General features: G+C 42.2%; 1 protein-coding gene across 2 annotated transcripts in view; it reads right to left on the reverse strand.

The window, feature by feature from the left end:
• The window catches only part of EEFSEC (eukaryotic elongation factor, selenocysteine-tRNA specific), a 179,062-nt gene extending 164,407 nt beyond the window's left edge, over positions 1 to 14,655 (reverse strand). The window contains exon 1 of one of the 2 annotated variants that reach the window (XM_081939505.1): positions 14,272 to 14,647. In XM_081939505.1, the coding sequence (XP_081795631.1) occupies positions 14,272 to 14,581 (310 nt within the window). In that variant the 5' untranslated portion in view covers positions 14,582 to 14,647. Of the gene's footprint in view, positions 1 to 14,271 lie in introns of both variants that reach the window. The other variant, XM_081939506.1, reaches the window with a different exon arrangement.
• Positions 14,656 to 19,252: the final 4,597 nt, after the last annotated feature.

The raw sequence follows: 19,252 nt of genomic DNA on the forward strand, positions 1-19,252 counted from the left end.
TTGAGAAAGTATTCAACTGAGAATGTAAACAGCATCACAAAGAAGAAAGCTGATTCTAAATTCACTAACCCTTATCAATGGAAGGGTTTGAAGGTTAATTGCATTGCAGGTGATCATTAGGATGTTCTTCCCAATATTTAATAAAAAATCTTCTTCTAATTGAACCAGTGAAATCAGGTTCCAATTTGATAGTGACTAAATATTTTGAATCACAGCTGCCATTATGGCTTGTCATTAGCCAAGCTGGTGATATCCAATGAGAAGTGAGGTTTAAATTGTCTGGAAGTTGTCATAGATTTACACTGGAACAATAGAAAACAAACAATGGCATGATAAGATTATCAGATTGCATTTAATATGAGCCTTTCCCAGTTTAAACACATAAACTTCATAAGTTATTATTTGCAGGCCTCTCATCATTTTCCTTACTCTCCCCTCTATACTTTCCATTGCGCCATAATCTTTCTACAAAATACAATGCTCAGAATTTGGTAGAGCACACACCACATGAGGTCTTACGAAAGCAGAATGGAATAATATTATTATTAAATGTAAATTGATGGACATTATTCCCCCTCCCATTTTTTAAGCAACTAGCTTCCAGTGGACTTCTATTACATTTAAAATCTCAGCTAACTTCCTATTGTCAGTTGCTCCTCAATTGCTGAAGAAAGGTAAGATACCCTGATGTAACAGATTAAACTAACACTTTCAGAAATATAAGCTGTTGAATTGACCACTGCCTTACCTGAAGGGTCGTTTTCTGTGCACTGCGGAAGAGTCCAAGCAACGGGTTAAATCCATCTGGTTGCCCTAGTACTGGTGTTGCTTGGCCCCAGAATTTTGAGAAGATCTGGAATCCGTGAAGTCTGGAAGCGTGATGAAGCAGTAAAGGAAAATCCAAGTTGACACGACTGTCACGAATCCCTGGACAGAGAAGCCAGGGTGGGTTGGACTCTCCTGCAGTGCACAGAAAAGAACCCTTCAGGTAAGCCAATGATCATTTTCCTGTGCACTGCTTGGAGAGTCCAAGCAACAGGACATACCCAAGTTATATGTCACTAGGGCGGGCAGAAGGTCAGTCCCGGGATTTGGTCGTGGAAACAACCGCCTGGAGAACCCGCCTACCGAACGAGGCTTTGGCCGAAGCATACATGTCCAATTTATAGTTCTTGACAAAGGGTGATGGTGAAGACCAGGTAGCCGCTCTGCAGAAGTCGTCAATGGTAGCCTGGGTGGCCCAGGCCACAGTGGTGGCAGCACTCCTTGTGGAATGAGCGGTAATGTGTCGAGGTACTGCCTTGGACTGATGTTCAGTATGCAGCTGCAATGCATGCTCTCAGCCACCTGCCGACCATAGAAGATGTCACCTTCTTATCCAAGGAGCCTGGCTGGAACGACACAAAGAGGGCCTCTGACCTGCGGAAGTCTGCAGAACGCTTGATGTATATCCGCAGGGCCCGTCTGACGTCCAACTTGTGCCAAACACACTCCCTTGGGTGGTTGGGGCGCGGGTAGAAGTTAGGTAGGATGACTTCTTGCGCCCTGTAGAACCAGGTGTTGATCTTTGGGATGAAGGCAGGATCCAGACGCAGTACGACCCTGTCCGGATGGATGACGCAAAGGTCCTCCCGGACCAATGGAGCCGCCAGCTCTTATATGTACCTTGCAGGTGTTATTGCGACAAGAAAGGCAGTCTTTAAGGTGAGGTATCGAAGTGACATTATACATAGAGGCTCAAAGGGTGGTGAAGTAAGAGCCTGTAGGACCACCGATAACTGCCAGGTGGGGTAACGGTGAACCACCGGAGGGCGTAAGTTGGAGGAGCCCTTAAGGAAACAGCGAACCCTTGATATTTTGCTGAGGGGCTGGGTTGGATCACTGGACCAAACGGTGGACAGTGCCGCCACCTGACGACGAAGGGTGTTGGGGGAGAGACCCTTGTCTAGGCCCCCTGTAGAAAGTCCAGTACGCAGAAAACAGGTGCAGTGACTGGATCAAGATGGAGGTTGTCACACCACTTGGCGAAGGTGGACCAAGTGGAGTCGTATATCCTGAAGGATGTCTGGATGCCTGGATGATACGTACCACCTCCTCCGACAGGCCCTCTCTCCTCAGGAGGTCCCCCTCAAGTGCCAGACGGCCAGCTGGAGCCACTGTGGGTCCGGGTAGACTATGGCCCCCTGGCTCAAATCAAATTCAAATTTTTTATTTGTTAGCCGCTCCCTCTCCACAAGGGACTCGGGGCAGCGTAAAATAAAAATATACATACATACATATAGACATACAGATACATACATATACATACATATACATACATGGAGGAGGTAGTAATCAAAACATATATCACATTAATAATAATAATAGAAAATTAAAATTAGCCATTAAAATATCCCATGATAAAATACAATTTAAAAAGGACTGTCAGGAGGAGGATAAACTACGGTTGAGCCAGGCCAGATAATTGAAAGAGGTGGGTCTTGAGCTTTACACGGAAGGAGCGGAGATCAGAAGTAATCCTGATGTCAAGGGGGAGGTCATTCCACAGGGCTGGGCCCATCACAGAGAAGGCCCTGCTCCTGGGCATCGCCCCCCGACACTGTTTAGCGGACGGCACCCGGAGAAGTCCCCCTCTGTGTGAGCGGATTGGTCGTAGGGATGTATGGGGCAGGATGCGATCCCGCAAATAACTAGGTCCTATGCCATGGAGCGCTTTAAAGATCGTGATCAAAACCTTGAAACGCACCCGATAGACCACAGGAAGCCAGTGCAGCTCGCGCAGGAGAGTGGTTACATGGGAGAACCTAGTCCTCCCCATAATCACCCGCGCGGCCGCATTCTGAACCAACTGTAGTCTCCGAGTGCATCTCAAGGGAAGCCCCATGTAGAGAGCATTGCAGAGAGAGATCTGGCCTTGAGGGATTCACCATGGAGTGGACACCGACAGGCTGACAAGGTCGGCATACCAGGACCTCCGAGGCCAGTAGGGTGCGACGAGGAGGGACTCCACCCTCTCCGCTATGATTTTGTACATCACCTGTGGTAGCAGCGGGAGAGGAGGTGAGGCGTACAGCAGTCCCTGAGGCCATCTGCATTGAAGGGCATCCGTCCCCTCCGCCCCCGGCGAATCGAAGCGAGAGAAGAAGCATTGGAGTTGCGTGTTCTCTCGGGTGGCGAACAGGTTGATCACGGGGGTGCCGAATCTGCGAGACAACTAGCGGAACAGGACTGGATCCAATCGTCACTCTGCATTGTCTATGGTGGTCTGCTCAGCCAGTCCGCCTGAGTATTGTCCAGTCCTGAGATGTGGTCGGAGCGAATGAATGCAACATGACGCTCCGCCCACCTGCCTAGGGCCTCCGCCTCTGCCATGAGTTTCTTGGACATGGTGCCGCCCTGGCGATTTATATGTGCTTGGTGGCCACATTGTCCGTCATCAGGAAGATGTGCTGATGCAGAATGTTTCGGTGAAAATGTTGCAGGACGAGTCTCGCTGCCCGCAGCTCCAAGAAGTTGATGTTGCAAGCTGTTTCAGCTGGAGACCACTTGCCCTGAGTTACGCAATGTCCCATGTGTGCCCTCCAGCTGGCAAGGCTGGCATCTGTCATGATGACCACTCTCGCAGGTTCCTTGAACAGGTGTCCCTTCAGTAGAGCTGTTGATTGCCACCACTTGAGAGATTTCTTCACGGTGGCGGAAAACCGCACCGTCATGAATGAGTTGCTCTTGTTGGCTCTCTGATGGGGCAGGAGAAGCCACTGTAACTCTCTGGAATGGAGCCGTGCCCAGGGAACGACCGAGATGCAGGAGATCATCTTCCCCAACAGTTGTGAGAGGAGTAGCATGGAGACTCGCCTCAAGCTCAGAACCTTGTGGGTCAGGGATACTAAGCTGTCTATCCTGTTCTGGGAAAGGAACACCCTGCAAGTTGAGGTGTCTATCACCACCACCAGGTGGAGAAGGTTGGTAGTTGGGGTGAGATGACTCTTTTCCAGGTTCAAAGAGCACCCGTGACTCCGGAGGGACCTCATGGTGATGTGGAGGTCCTGTAAAGCCTATTTCCTGGACGATGATTGGATGATAATGTCATCCAAGTAACATTGAAGTCTTACGGGCCTGCGCCTGAGTTATGCTGCAACCACTGACAGAACTTTTGTGAAGGTCCTGGGTGCCGACGACAGGCCACTGTACTGATAGTGTCGGTCAGCGTAGAAGAACTGCAGGAACCTTCGGTGTTGTGGTCGAATAGGGATATGTAGATAAGCCTCCTTCAAGTCGATGGATGTGAGGAGGTCCCCCTGGCAGATTCCTGCTAGGATAGTCTGCACGGATTGCATCTTGAACCTCCTGTATGCGATGTGACGGTTGAGGTTCTTGAGGTTCAAGATAGCCCTCCACCCCCCTGAGTTCTTGGGTACCAGAAGAGAATGGAATAAAATCTTCTCCCTTCTTGGTCGGTGGAACCTGCTCCACAGCATTGATCTCCAGGAGATGGCGAATTTCCTGGGTCATGAGCTCCCTCTTGAGAGGGCAAGAGGGGGTTGGGCAGCGGATGAAATTCTGAGGGGGTTGAGAGAGCAACTCCAAAGAGAGTCCCTCCCTGATGGTCTGAAAGACCCAGGCGTCCTCCATGGTTAGTTCCCATTGGGGGGCGAACAGTTGAAGCCGACCCCCAATGGGAGGGGAGAGTTGATGGTCACTTGGATTTGTGGAAGGGCCTTTTGGAAGCCCCGCCGCAGTTGGAGCTGCGGTAGTTGAACTGCTGCCTACCCCTGTCCCGAAAGGACTACCTGTCCTGGGACCTATCTCCCGACTGACTAACTGGTCTGTTCGAGGGAGCGGAGGAGGATCCTGTGGGCTCACTGGAACAAAAGGACTGCCTCTTGAAATAGGAAGCGGATTTACGGTCCTGTTTCTTGTTCAAGGTAGGCAGAACTTTCCACTTATCCTTAGATTCAACCAAGAAGGGGTCTAAGACCTCCCCAAATAATTTGGTCCCCTTAAACGGAGCAGAAGCCAATTTCCATTTGTTCTTCTGATCCGCCTGCCAGTGACGAAGCCACACAAGGTGGCGGACGTCACGTTGGAAGCTAATGACCTAGAAGCGAATTTGACCGTGTTAAAGGAGGCATCAGCCGAGTATTGGGACGCTGCAATGGTTTCGGTTATGTCCTGGTGAAGATGAGTGTCTCCTGCTGGTAGTTTAGCCTGAAGCTCACACAGCCAAATGATAGAGGCTCTGTTGAAAAAGGACGTGGAGGAAGACGCCTTAATGGCCCAGGCTGCCATCTGATGAGTCTTGTGGCAGACCTTTTCCGCTTTTTTGTCCTCTGCCTTTAGGCCTTCTAACAGGTTGGCAGGAAGGACCAAATTAGAAGTGAGGGCTGCTATAGGAGCGTCCACAGATGGCAGGACCAGAATGTCTTCCAGTGCAGAATCTACTGAATACAGGTTTTTGTCCCCACCACCGGGCACGGCCAGGGAACCAGGCTGGACCCATTGCAGCTGAATGACATCCATAAAGAGATCGGGAACCGGAACCAGCTCTTGCTGAGGGGCCTGAACATTAAACATGCTTGCATTGGGGTTGACTGGGGTGGAATCAGAAGATCCCTGCATGGTCTTACGTTTGGTACCCACTTGGGTGGTGTTCTTAGCCTTGTGCAAGATGAACTTAAATAAGCTGCTTAAAGAGCCCTGAGAAGGCAGGGGCATCCGGAGGAAGGTCCTCATCCTCCGAGAGCTCCTGCTCCTCCTGATCTGGGTCCTCCAAAACGGAAGCCTTGCTGAGCGCTGAGGATTCCAGAGAAGGGTGACGGACCCGCCTGGCAGTAGGGGGAGCCTCCTGCCTGGTATGAAAAGTAATGGGAACAACAGGCACTTGGTCTTGTCTCTGCATCCCCTCAGCTATGCCTTGAGAGATGGCGCAGGTGACAACCGCCTGATGTAGACGGATAACTCGGGTTTCTGAGCTAAACCAGTGTCCGGCCCAATAGTGTCCCTGGAAGGAGGACCTTGTTGGCCGAGGGTAGAACCAGTAAGCCAGGGTTGAGCCCCACGAGAGTGGACCCTGAGTCAGAAACATATGAAGGGGTGGGACCCGGCTCTGCCAGAGTCCTATCTGGGGATAGATCCTGGGATTCCACCTCATCAATCACGAATAGGTGATCCCCCCCTTGGGGGTGGTAGAAGGACTGGCTCAACTCGAGGAGTGGGCTGAGGGGCCTCCCTCGCTGCCTGGCACTGGGCCTTCTCAAACTGCTTATCGAGAGCCCGCTGCCACCTCTCTGCAGCCCTAGCCGCCGCCGCCGAAGGCGCTTTATAGGGATGACTATCCTGACTGGCCACCCTGCCCTTCTTTGCCCCCTTGCCCCTGCCTGCGGAAGTTCCCTTGCTAGGGCCCTATGAGGGACCTGGTCTACAGTCAAGGGAGTCAGATGGGCCAGGTTGCTCCATGGCCTGGTGGCACGATCTTCAGACAAGAAGGCCAAGGAAGGTGGAGATCAGGTGGTGAGGGAGACTCTGGTGGCTGACACTGGATCTGATGACCAGCAGGTATTATGGAATCAGGAACAATTCATGAAAAAAATGCCAGAAGAGAAAGTTGGGGCTCTGCAAATGAGTCCAGCCACTCAAACAGGAGGTGAGAAAGTGGAAAAGCAACCAAGGCTGCAACCCAGGCAGATAAGGCAGGGAGAGACAGTGGAGATAATTGAGAGCCCTCCCTGTGCCGGTGTATGACCACCAGGTGGCCAAGACACCAGCACCGCTTGGGGAGACGTGGGTGGCAGTGACCCAGCCGGAGACCCGAAACAAGGCCAGCTAACCACCCTGTGGCTATCTGCTGAAGTGTGGCTAAGCGGGAAATCTGATTGAAAAAGGAGCAAAATTAAGCCTTTCCAAAATGGCCGATGCGAGGGTGCGAGGGTAGAGGAAGATAGATAGCAGCCACGTGTTTTAAAGCAGCCGCGCACCTCTCCGCGGCAGGCTGTGCCTTCCCAAAGGCAAGAAAACCAGAAAAAAACTCAATAACAAATAAACTGCCGGCAGCTGCCAGGAGCCTTGCCACCCTGCCGCGCTTTAAAGCTGATTCGGCAGCTCTCCGCTGCCATCCAAAGGCAGCGCAGCAAGCGGAGCACCCACCACCACCACATCTATCTCCGAGTCTCAAGGAGAAAGTCAACGACGATGAAAAAAATCAAATCTAAATAGCCTACACTAAGTAAGGGGTAAAAAAAGCACAAATAAGGACAACAAGGAAAAAGAAAAAGGGGAATAAGTAGTAGGAGAGTCCAATCCTACAATAAATTAAGCTGGAGCTCACAAAAACAAGTCCTGAACGGGCAGACCGAGGAAAAATTCTGGGGCCAAGCAACACCAGGAGGCGTGGCCAAGGAAAAAGATTCCTCAGTCCTAGGGCAACCAGACTGATTTAACCCCTTGCTTGGGCTCTCCAAGCAGTGCACAGGAAAAGTTTCTATTCATATCCATGAACAGGTTAAATTTCATTCTGAGTTACATTTTTAGGGCTCCTCTTAAAGCATTGATTTATCCTAGAAAGATACAATCTAACATAGGAAAATACGAAATATTGCTATCACAGTGGCCATCAAAATCAAACAGAAAATGTGCTTAAAAACCACATTAGCTTATGTTTAGGCCATTAAAACTCCTGGCCATTTTTATAACTAACAACACTGTTCTAACTTCTTTTCTTTGTGTCTAGCTTATTTGAAGGTGTTTATGAGTGTGGGTGGGTGGGTGTATATAAGTACATGTGTGTGTGGGTGGGTGTATACACATACACAGTATATCACAGAAATGAGTACACCCCCCTCACATTTTGTTGCCAGTAGTTTAGACTTCAATGGCTGTGTGTTGTGTTATTTTGAGGGGGCAGCACATTTACACAGTTATATACACGGTGTATACACACTACTTTACATCAGAAAAGTACAGTATTTTTTTTCTAAATGAATAACTTTTAACACAATGTAAAAGATTAACTATATATGCTTTAATCAAACTTTTTAAGATTTTTTTTTTCAGGAAAAAGAAAGGGGTATATTTCAGAAAAACCTAAAATGAAAGAAAATTAGTCAGATAAAGTGTTGGCACACTTTTTCATTTAATCAAATAAGGTAATTTTTAAAATCATTGAAAAGAAAAATAGAAATTCATGACTGAACTTTAGGTTATTCAGATTCTACATTTTATTTTGTCCTAATTCAAATTCAAGAATCTCTCACTACATATGTTTATCATAAAGATCTTACTTTGCAAGCAAATACTGCCCTCTTGTGCACTAGAATTTCCAGCAGACAATCTTGTCAAATTTTTAAAGGTAAGTGTTAAATAAAGGAGGGAAATAGCTTTACAAATTAAAAACAATAAAATACTTCATAAAAGTTTCTGATCCAATAGAAGAGTGATTAACTGGGAAATACAACCTAAGGGCTGACTGCTTATAGTAAGTCTCAACAGCTCAGTGGAGACAGAGCTCAGTGGAGACAGACAGAATGTGTAACCAGTTTTACTCAAGTCACTTTGCTTTAGATTGCAACACAGAGCTAACCTAAAATGTTTACTCTGAAGATTAAATCCAACTGGCCTCTAAGTTTAGTTTATTTTCTTGGAAGGTCAAAGTCCTTCATTACAAAAAGGACTGAACTGGAGGTTGCAATTTTCATCATGTGGAGGAATAGAAAAGATGTTTTACCCTGCTCTTGCCGGCTACTTTCTTCCTGCCGGCTATCCAATTTTATTTTCCAGTTTAATATCACAAAGACTGAGTTAGAAACAAAGCAACCCAGCAAAAGTGCACGTGCAGAGGAAAAGCAAAAGGTGGGTAATGTATTAAGAATATGACCACCACAAATTCTCTGAATATCACACATTCTGCATAACAATGATCAAGAGGCAAACAGCATCTCGGGTTCTACAGATACATGGCTATATAATAAAAACCATATGAGCTCATTTAAAATAAATTTCTCCAAATCACTGCAAAATATTACAGAGATAATAGATTATTTTTAAAAATAATTTCCCCAAGAAAGTATCTCTTTCTAAAACGTATCTTGGGGTGAATGATTGTACTAGTATGTAAGAAATTCTTAGTAGTGTAAAAAATCTAGTGTATCCTGAAGGCTAAAAAAACAGACAACAGTCTTGTTTTCATCATGATGCTTATAGTAAGAAAATTTCTCACTCATTCACTACCAATCAGGAAATATGAAATTTAAATGCTTGAGATGTAAGCCAACAATAAATTTTTAAAAACAATGACAGAGATAACACACAACAATCATTGAAGAGGGGAGAAAATCTTCTATGGCAATCCTAAAGTTTCTTGTCAATTTCAATTCTTTGTCCTTCCAAGATGCTCATTTCAGTAATATAAACAGCAAAGCTCACTGTTGTTATATTCGGTACCCACTTCCCTCCCTCAACTCCTTGCAAGAGTTCAAAAGTCTTGGCCCTTTCAGTATAGCAGGTATAAATTAATACCCTTCCTTAAAAGAACATAGCAACAAAGTAGAAACAGACATTGGCAGGCAACAGCCTTTGAAAAGAACTGCAGGGACAAATGGTGACAACGAAGCTACGGTCAAGAGTAAAAAGGTCAAAGGTACAGACAAGTTTAAGGAATTACAAAACTACACATTTGTCTATGATCCTCCTCTGAGTTCAGACAATCTGTATCAAGCCAGATTCTCAATAGAATATTGTTAAGAATTTGCTTTTCCCCCCACTTCCATAAAAATAAATTGGAGAGCCATAACAGAACGGGCTTATAAAAGTTTGCTCAAAGTCAGCTAGATAAACAGCATCTTAAAAACAGATAGCTTTAAACAAACAGTTCAGCAGCTAGTGCTCTGTGTGTGGGGGGGCGGAGGGGGGAGTCTAAGGTGAAGTAATCATGTTCTTCTATATTAGTGTGCTGACCCTTTGTAGGGCATGAAATTAACTATCAGCAAGTAAAAAATCTGCTACTTGTTAAACTACTTTGCTACACAGAGTGGTCTTAAAGTAAAATAGGGGATTGAATTTCTTCTGAAAGATTAACTTGTATAACCTCTCAGCAGGCTTTCCCTATCAATGAACTTTAGCAGAAACCACTCAGGGTTAATTGGAAATATAGACATTTTTTCAGGCATTTATAGAATAATTCTGAAAACCGGACTGGCTAAAAAGCCTTACCTTGACAGCTGTCCTTGAATAACATATTTTAGCATTGGCCATTCTGAAATGCATCTCAAAACAAAAAACAAAAACCCTGGGATAGAAATGCAATGGAAACAGAAGTGGAGGCTAAATTTAACATGTAAATCAAACTTGACTATAAACTTAATCTTACCACCCAACCTCTTCAAAATGTCAGGGATGGAATCTATCTGTAGCATTCTCTATTCCAGCATATAAGTAAAAAATTATTTTGATTTAATGCATGATATGTTTTGTTTCAAGGGCAAAGTCTCTAAGAAAAATGCAAGCATGGAGAATGAAATATGACTTCCATTTTCCATTTCTGTTCAATTTTGTTCAGTCCAAATATTCTGCATTTATTTAAAGCTAAAGTTTTATCCCTAAGGAAAGTATCTTTCTGATATTTTGAAAAGTTATCTGCAAGGTCAAGTACTGCCCAGCATAATGGAATAATGGTATCTAGAGACAACATGATTTTGAAAACTGGAACTTTTAATCACATGTGTAAACAAAGAAACTGCTATCTTAAACAGGTCTGGGTCTTAAATATGAAAATATTATTAGAAACATGTGTAAAAATCAATTTAATTCCAAAAATCTTTCTATAGGTGTAACAACAATCCTGATAAGAACTAAAAGTGTAATTTGACTAACTTAGGAATTAAAAACAGTAATATTTAAATAGATTTTCCAACAGTGAAGTAACAATTATCCATATTTCAAGAAATATACATCAAAAAGGTTTCCTCGACATACAGTTTTTCTCAAGATTAGGAATGTCAGAACTTATGGACAATGCATAGTTACAAGCAGGCTACCTATTACTTAAAATGGCAGACAGCTGACCAGCAACATGTTCTAACTCAAAATGGTGGATGGCATTCTCCTTCCTCAAGCTGATGAATTGCTGAAGACACTCAATGCTTTCATGGGTGTCATGAAGCAATGTGTGCACTTTTAATATACAGCTTATTTTCAACGGTTTTCAGCAGTTCATGAAAGCACGGTGCTGCTTCAGAGGTTCATCATTTGGAAGAACATCATTTGTTGTTTTGAGTCAGATTTAGGACAGTGAGAGATGAATTATGTAGTTCTGTTGGGACCACTATGAGACTGAATTTTAACTGAAGCAGTTTTAACACAAGCACACGTAGACCTTCAGATTGCCATCAAATACAGGCAGGTTCTTTTTATGAAATTATTCAAACAGAGGTCTCTATATCCATGTTCTTTTGTTCTAAAATTTTTGCAATTCCAGTTTGATATCAGAAGAACTATCTTCAACTGTACAGCTAGATTATAGTCAGAAAGTGTTGTTGATCTCAATTTTACAATAAAGTATACTTTTTTTATACTGAAAAAATATCTATCAAACAAATTGGAACTAAACACAGACATTTGACTAAATAACCTGTTCTGATTTACATAAAAATATTACTTAGTTTGAGTAACATCTCATTCTTAATCTGGGGACTGCTTGTGGATTGGTCTGATAAATAGAGGACATTCTGAATATGATATAAAAGGAATATAATTATTTATTAATATTTCTTTCACTTGTACCCTGCCTTTCTCAAAGCAGTTTCAAGAATTCAAAGCAGATTTTTAAAATCCTTCTTTAATATTTGACCCACAATCATATAACAACTGAAGTGTCAGCATATTACTTATAATGGAAACATTCATATTTTCTTCTTTTAAAAAAGTTCTGTAATCAAGGCAAAATCCTGAAAAAAAAATAATGTAATTCTTCCTCTCTGCTTTTAGTGAAATATTTCAATTAGGAAATATAAAAAGTAAGTCTGCTTCCTGAATGGTATCCATATTATCTTAGCACTTTCCAAAATCCAGAAATTGAAAATGCAGTTTCCAGCTTTAGAATTATTAAATATTTTTAGTAACCTATTATAAAAAGCTGCTTTACACCTTGAATTTAAAAGTGGAAAAATTAGTGATCCACTTACTGTCTTTTAGATGCTTGGTATACTGAAGTTAATTTTAAATGCTACAAGCTACCTGGACTTTGCAATCAGGAAGATGCTGCAACATAACAATTATCAGAAATGTGAAAAGAAACATTTAAAGTCTATGTGTTATAATCTCCATTGACTTTGTTCACAGATCAGTAATACATGTGTTTGAAGGATGTGTATTTATTTAAAAATTTGTGTTCATTTTTCCAGTATTTCTTTAAATAATGGTTAAAAATAAATGAACCAACATAATCACACAATCAATATATGATAGAAACATGAAAATAAGTAAATATGGAAATAGAAAAAACAATAACAGGAAATTCATCTGCCAATCAGAATAAAATAACCTTAATATAATGACAAAGAGTAAGAGAAGGAATCTACCAACACAAGATGTTCTATTATCAAAAGATAAGTAGTACTTTTCTCTCAATCAATAACACTTTAGAGATCAATGCTTATTGCAACAGACTCTCAGTAATTCAGATCCAAGTTGTGGTAGTGTGCACATTCTTATTGCTCTGTCATTCCAGATATTTTTTTAATTTATATTTATCCTATTTATAAGCCATCCAATTCCAAAAATGATTCAGGGCAGTATCGCGAAATTTTAAAATTTCAAAAGGGAATTCAAAACAAAAGTATGAAAACAGGAGATAGAGGGAATTACATTGTAATATAAAACAACATTTGAAAAAAAAATAATGCAAGGAAAAATCCCTAATATTTTGGTCACTTGTTTCCTATTTATACCTTTGGAAGGGAGTCAGGCATATTCTACAAGAGCATGTGCCATTCCTCCTCTTTTTCTAATGCCAAAGTGGGATTACTATACTAATCCACCAATCCTTTCATGTTGCAGCAGGATGATACATTGTGAACTGATCTCAACACTTTTCAACCTGGAAAAAAATCAGCTGCTGATGGATTTGAGGCTCCAGAAAACAGGAGGTTTGTTGCCGATAGACTGCCAGCACTTTTCACTTTGAAATTCCCTATGCCATTCAGGGGGAAGAAGATATGAAGAGATGACATATCCTGCCCGCCTTCCTTGGCACTAGTGGCTGCAGGAAAATACTTCAGATGGGAGATTACATGTGACTCACACAGACTGCCCATAAGCCAAATGCTAGAATGTAGCCCTGCTCTAGTTGTTTCTAAACTCAAGACAATTATATTTAATAAGATTTTACATGGAGAAGTTTCTATTAAAGTCATCCACGTCTAAATAAACACACTTAGGATAGATGTCTTTTTCCTACAAAAGCAATGCTGCTTGGTCCAGAGGAACTGGAGTTCCTGCTGGGATGGTTTACTAATACAGGGTGTCTGACCATCATCACAATCCAAGGAGAATCCTCTGGGAATTTAAGCTATCTCACACTTATATCAACCACACTTTGTCATCCACCAACAGCAAGGTTCATGCACTGGGCCCATATCCCAATGCTACACTTGCCAGAGAGAAAAAATACAATCAAGTGGATGAAAAAGAGTGGTGTCTTCTTTTTCTGAATAGCCATTTTAAAAAACCCTATTGCTACCACTTCTCTTTTGCTTCCTCTCTGTTTGATGCAACTAGGGGACTGGGCTTGTTGGATCAAATCACTCTTGAGATGTCCAGGAAAAACATCTAAAGTCAGAGCATCTTTGATTCTTGTAAAAATAATTGACCCTCCTTTCCAAGAATTTTCTCTTTCCAAAGCACAATAAGAACCATTGGATCCTACTTTGGGCACAAAAGAATTCAGCATGTGAGCAATAACAGCTCCTGGGGAATATTTAATATTTTGCATGGACTTAAATCTAAGAGTTGTACAAGACCCCCAGCTTCCCTGGGCTGAATGGGGGGGGGGGGATTTTGCCCAAACAAATCCTATGGCTGAAGGTGGACTAAAGGCTGGGTCTCCTATTCCTAGTCCAGCAATTTGACCACTACCATCACGCTGGTGGTTAGTTGTTTTTACTCGTTCTTCCTGCAATCTCTCGGCGAGAGTAAAGTAGATGGCAATCGAGTCCCAGCAGAAGAAATGGGGGCTACAACCTGACCCGGCGGTGAACCATTTCGCCGGCCTCCATTCCTTACCTCCGATAATGGTACGGATAAGGGAGGCGTGTCCCGGGCAGTCCACCAGGGTCAGCTGGAGCAGCCCAGGCTCGGGCCCCAGGTGCGGAGGCAGCTCGGTGCAGAGGCAAGAGAAGCCCAGGTCCAGGGTGATGCCCCGAGCTCGGCTCTGCGGCGCCCTGTCGAAAGCGGCCGTGGAGCCGATTGTGCTGAGAGCCCGGGCCAAGGCGGTCTTACCGCTGTCGATATGACCCAGAACGCCCACGTTGACATTCAGGCGGCGAGGGTCGCCGGACTTGGGGGCAGCAGAAGCGGCGCTCGCACCGGCCATAGCCTCTCTCGCTCTCTGTCTACTCACTTCGCTTCCAAACTGGTCCGTTTCCCAACAGCACCCCCGCGGCAACACGGTCCGCGTTAAAGCAGTTCCAGGAAAGCGGCAGGCGCAGGGGAAAAGCTCTTTCAAGAAGTCAGCAATAGGCACAAGGAAAGCCTGGAGTTCTGCCTGGTTTTGCCAAAGCCACTTTGGCTTCCGAATAAAACTCGGCTATACGCTTACATTGTCTTCAAAAGTAAAGGCAAACATAAAATATTCAAGACACTATCCATAACGTTCTTATAAAAGGTCCCATTGGGACAACCATGACCTGGATGACTGGGAATCTCCAGACTTCTTATAAAATGCTTTTTGAACAAATATCTATATTCATATAATTATATACTTTCTCATACTTATTCACACATTTCAATAAACTTTGGCGCAAATGCCAAGAAAAGCATACAATAAAAATTTAGTTACTTTTGATTGGCCCATTAAAAATGAGATTAACTTAAAAGTGAATAGAAACTTGGTTTCTCATTTCATCAGCTTGCACAGCTGCAAATAGTCTTTTTAACTGATGAAGGCTTTCCCATTTGTATAAATACAAAAATTATCTGTTGATTAATGACATTACGCTAACCTAGTTTCCTGGTTTCAGAACTATTTAGCTATTTCATGAGTGTACAAAGCTGAAAAATAAAACACAAATAGGATCTGATAATCCTTTTTTTCTCATTGCTGTTTAATTATCAACATGGCTGTTCTATATTACGTAGACTGTATTATATTATAGCCTGAGAAATTTCTAGTTTACCATCCTAGCCCCTTAAAAATCGACCTCCAGCAAAGATATGGAAGAGACCAAAGGAAAGAAAAACTTGGTAAGATTTCAAAAGTACAACCCTTATAAATCACAAATAAAGAAACAAAAGAAATCACAAAAACGTTTTTTCTCTTTTGTTAATTTGATGTAATGTCTACCTCTCCAATTTCCTTTCTTGTATGTTTTGTTAAATACTGCTATTGCTAACGTTTTCAAAACCTCATGGGAGAAAGGGCAGGAAGTCAGACCTTTGGGATAAGTTAAAAATGTGAGGATCACTCATACAATCTTCTTTCTCCAAAAATAATATACTATTTGACAGTTTCAGAGTTCACTATGTCCCACTGAAATTTGGAAGCTTGTGTGACTCTAGGCTATGTCCTGTAAATTCATACCTTTAGTCTGGTAAAAATGGAAGTTTCTAGTCCCTCCTTGGCTATCGCATCACATCTGTGCTCAGTAACAGGTGGGTTGTTCAGACACGTACCATAAATGAGTTAGCTTGCAGGGAGAATAGCAGAAGATACACCGACTAAATAAATTGATTAAAGCTATAGAGAAGATTACATTTTTGATACCATTATTTTTCTTTTTCTTTTAGTATTTTAGTAGTAAAATACTTTAAATGGCAAAAAAAATCATCATTTTAATAAAGTTTTGTCAAGAGATAAAAGCTTATATTTGATCATTCTTTTTCAGAAAAATCCTCCCTGGTTCCTTCCAATGTAAATTTTATTCACAACCAATATTTAGAAGAAAAGTAAGTGGTATTTCAGGGTTTTTTTTCCTAATAATGCTGATTTATGTCAGATGCCAAAAGGTTTGTTGGAAGTTCTTGCCTAAGCATTGCTGTAGCTATTTCTCTAGCTATTTCATTTCCTAGTAAATGAACAATAATCCTTGTATGGTCTCAAACATGTTTTTAAAAACAATATATGAAAACTATGAAATGAAAGAGTTATATATTATTGTAAAATGGATTCATTTTTGACACAGTGAATCAAATCAATAGTGTTTAGGATAAGAAATGAACAATGTATGCAACATAGTTTAAGTTTATGATTTGAAACATATTTTCTGCTGCTATTTGAATTTATGATGCCACCCTCTCCATTCATGGTATTTTTACAGAGTGTATTATAGGGAGGAGCCAGTTTAGAAATTACACTGAGTCACTGTTTGAATTCATGAAAACTATTCAGTATGGCTGCAGTGCATTCAAACATGAGACCAATATATGGCCTGAAGCAACTCTAAAGGTAAAGGTTTCCTATTTCCAGTCATGTCCAACTCAAGGGGGTAGTACTCATCTCTGTTTCTTAGTCGAGGGAGACAGCATTGTCTGAAAACATTTCCATTGTAATGAGGCCAGCATGAGCATATGCCGAGGTGCACGGAATGCTGTTACCTTCTCATTGAGGGGCTCCCTATTTATCCACTCGCATTTACATGCTTTCAAACTTCTAGGTGGATAGGAGCTGTGACAAGTAATGGGAGCTCATCCCATCACATGGCACTCAGGTCTTGAACCTGGACTGTTAGCGTTCCAGCTGACAAGCTCAATGTCTTTAACCACTGAGCAATTCCCAAAGTAACTCTGAATTACTTTAAATCTTTTGGTTAAAAAAAGAATGTTAAACATCATTCTTCTATCTATTTCTTGGTATCTTGATAGGTTATTCTTGTTTTTGTAACAGCATTTCATTATGTGCCAACAAGTCACATTAACATTGAGCGACTAGATACCCTGTTTCCCCCAAAATAAGACCTCCCCGGATAATAAGCCCAATTGGGCTTTTGAGCACATGTGTTTAAATAGCGTATTTTTCAGAGTATAAGATGCACCTTTTTCCCTCAAAAAGGAGGCTGAAAATCTGGGTGTGTCTTATACACTGAATACAGCATTTTTTGCCTCCCAAAACCTGCCTCCCTTCACCAAAATGGCCGTGCAGGGCATGGATAGCCTCTAGGAAGCTTTTAGAGAGCTCCTGGGGGCTGGGGAGGGCAGAAATGAGCATAAAATGGCCCATTTTTTGCTCAATTTTACCCCCAGCCCCCAGGAGCACTCTATAAGCTTCCTAAAGGCTATCCATGCCCTTTTTAAAAACAAAAAATGGGCCCATTTTTGTGAAAAATGGGCCAGTTTGTGCTTGTTTCCCCCCCCCATCCTCCCAGGAGCACTCTGCAAGCCCCCTAAAGGCTATCCATGCCTTTTGGGGGGGGAAATGGGCCCGTCTTCATGAAAAACGGGCCATTTTGGGGAGGTTTGCAGAGTGCAAAAACTTTTTTTTTATTTGCCTCTTCAAAACCTTGGTGCATCTTATACTCTGAAAAATACAGTAAGCCCTCCCCTGAAAATAAGCCTTCCCCCAAAATATTGCAACACACAGCAGCCATGAGGTGACCACTCTTGCCACTTCCTGCACCTCAAAAATAATAAGACCTCCCCAAAAATAAGGCCAAGCACTTATTTCGAGGGTCAAAAGAAAATAATCTTATTTTTGGGAAAACACGGTAGACAGACCTTCTTCAGAATGATCTGTTCCCAAACTGGTCTTTCAGGTCTCCCAATAGCACACACATCATCACTGTATTAGGTCTATCCTTCTTGCTGCTATGTACTTTGCTGCTCTTTTTCTCTTTCCATCCATTTCCCCCAGCATTGTAGACTTCTCAAGGGAGCTAAATCTTCATAGAGTGTATCCAAAATATGATAATTAGAGCATCATTTTTTGTCTTGAGTGAGAACTGTGAATTGATTTGTTCTGTGATCCATTTGTTTATTTTCTTATCTATATATTGCATTCCCAAAGTCTTCTCCAACAGCAAACCTAAAAAATATTAATGCTCTTTCTATTCTGCTTCTATAAAGTGTCACAGGGAAAACCATTGCCTGCTCAATTCTGATCTTTATAGGTACAGACATGTCACAGCATTTAACTATCTTTCCCAAGGCCATCCTACCAATTGCTGTACTTTTTCTCATTGGTATGGTCTTCTTTCATTTTAATTCCATTTTTTTCACTGTGCTCCTTGACTTTCACTACTAGAGCTTCTGGATCATTTTGCTTTTTCAGTTACCAGTCCACGGTCACCAATATAGTGCATGTTAGTCACATTTCTTCTTTCCATTTCTTTCACGTTTCTTCTTTCAGTTTTAAAGCCATGCTCATATTCTTTCAATCCAGTCTTCCTCAATATCTATTCAGAATTTAAGTTGAATAGATAAGGAACAAGTATAAAGCTTTGTCTCACCTTTTTGTCAACCCAGAGGTAGTCTTTTTTATCACATTTCCTCTGGACTGTAGCTTCTTGTCATGAATACATTTCTGGGTTGTTCCCAGTTATATACACAACACTTGTCTGCAAGTGTTGGTGGGGTATAGTTTTCTCCTTGGTAGTTCCTTGATCAGGGTATTGTTTTCAGATTCAGTGTTTGCTTGGTGTTAACCCTTACTTATCTGGGTGTTGGCTGCTGGAGATGATGTCTTTTGTTTCTTTTTTAGTTTATTTTGTTGTGGTTGTTGCCTCTTGAATTGTATATAAATGTGTCCATTGGTTGCTAATTTGTGTGAATCTCAAGCTTCCAGGAATTTCCTAGTGTTTCTGGATTTATCTTGGTTTGGATGATCAGATTCCCAATTAAAAATATGGCTGAGTCTGTGTTATGAGATTAAGGAATTTTCATTCTCTTCTGACTGCAACGCGGTGTTCATAGATGTGTTCTGCTAGATTTGTGTCTCTCTATCCTACACGGTGGCTATGACATTGCTTACACTGTGTGTAAGATGATTCCTGCTATATATATTCTCTTCAGTTGAAATCATTACATCTCTATTTTTAAAAATAATATTTAAATC

This window comes from Natrix helvetica, assembly GCF_964273705.1.
Source record: "Natrix helvetica genome assembly, chromosome: 1".
Classification (NCBI taxonomy): domain Eukaryota; kingdom Metazoa; phylum Chordata; class Lepidosauria; order Squamata; family Natricidae; genus Natrix; species Natrix helvetica.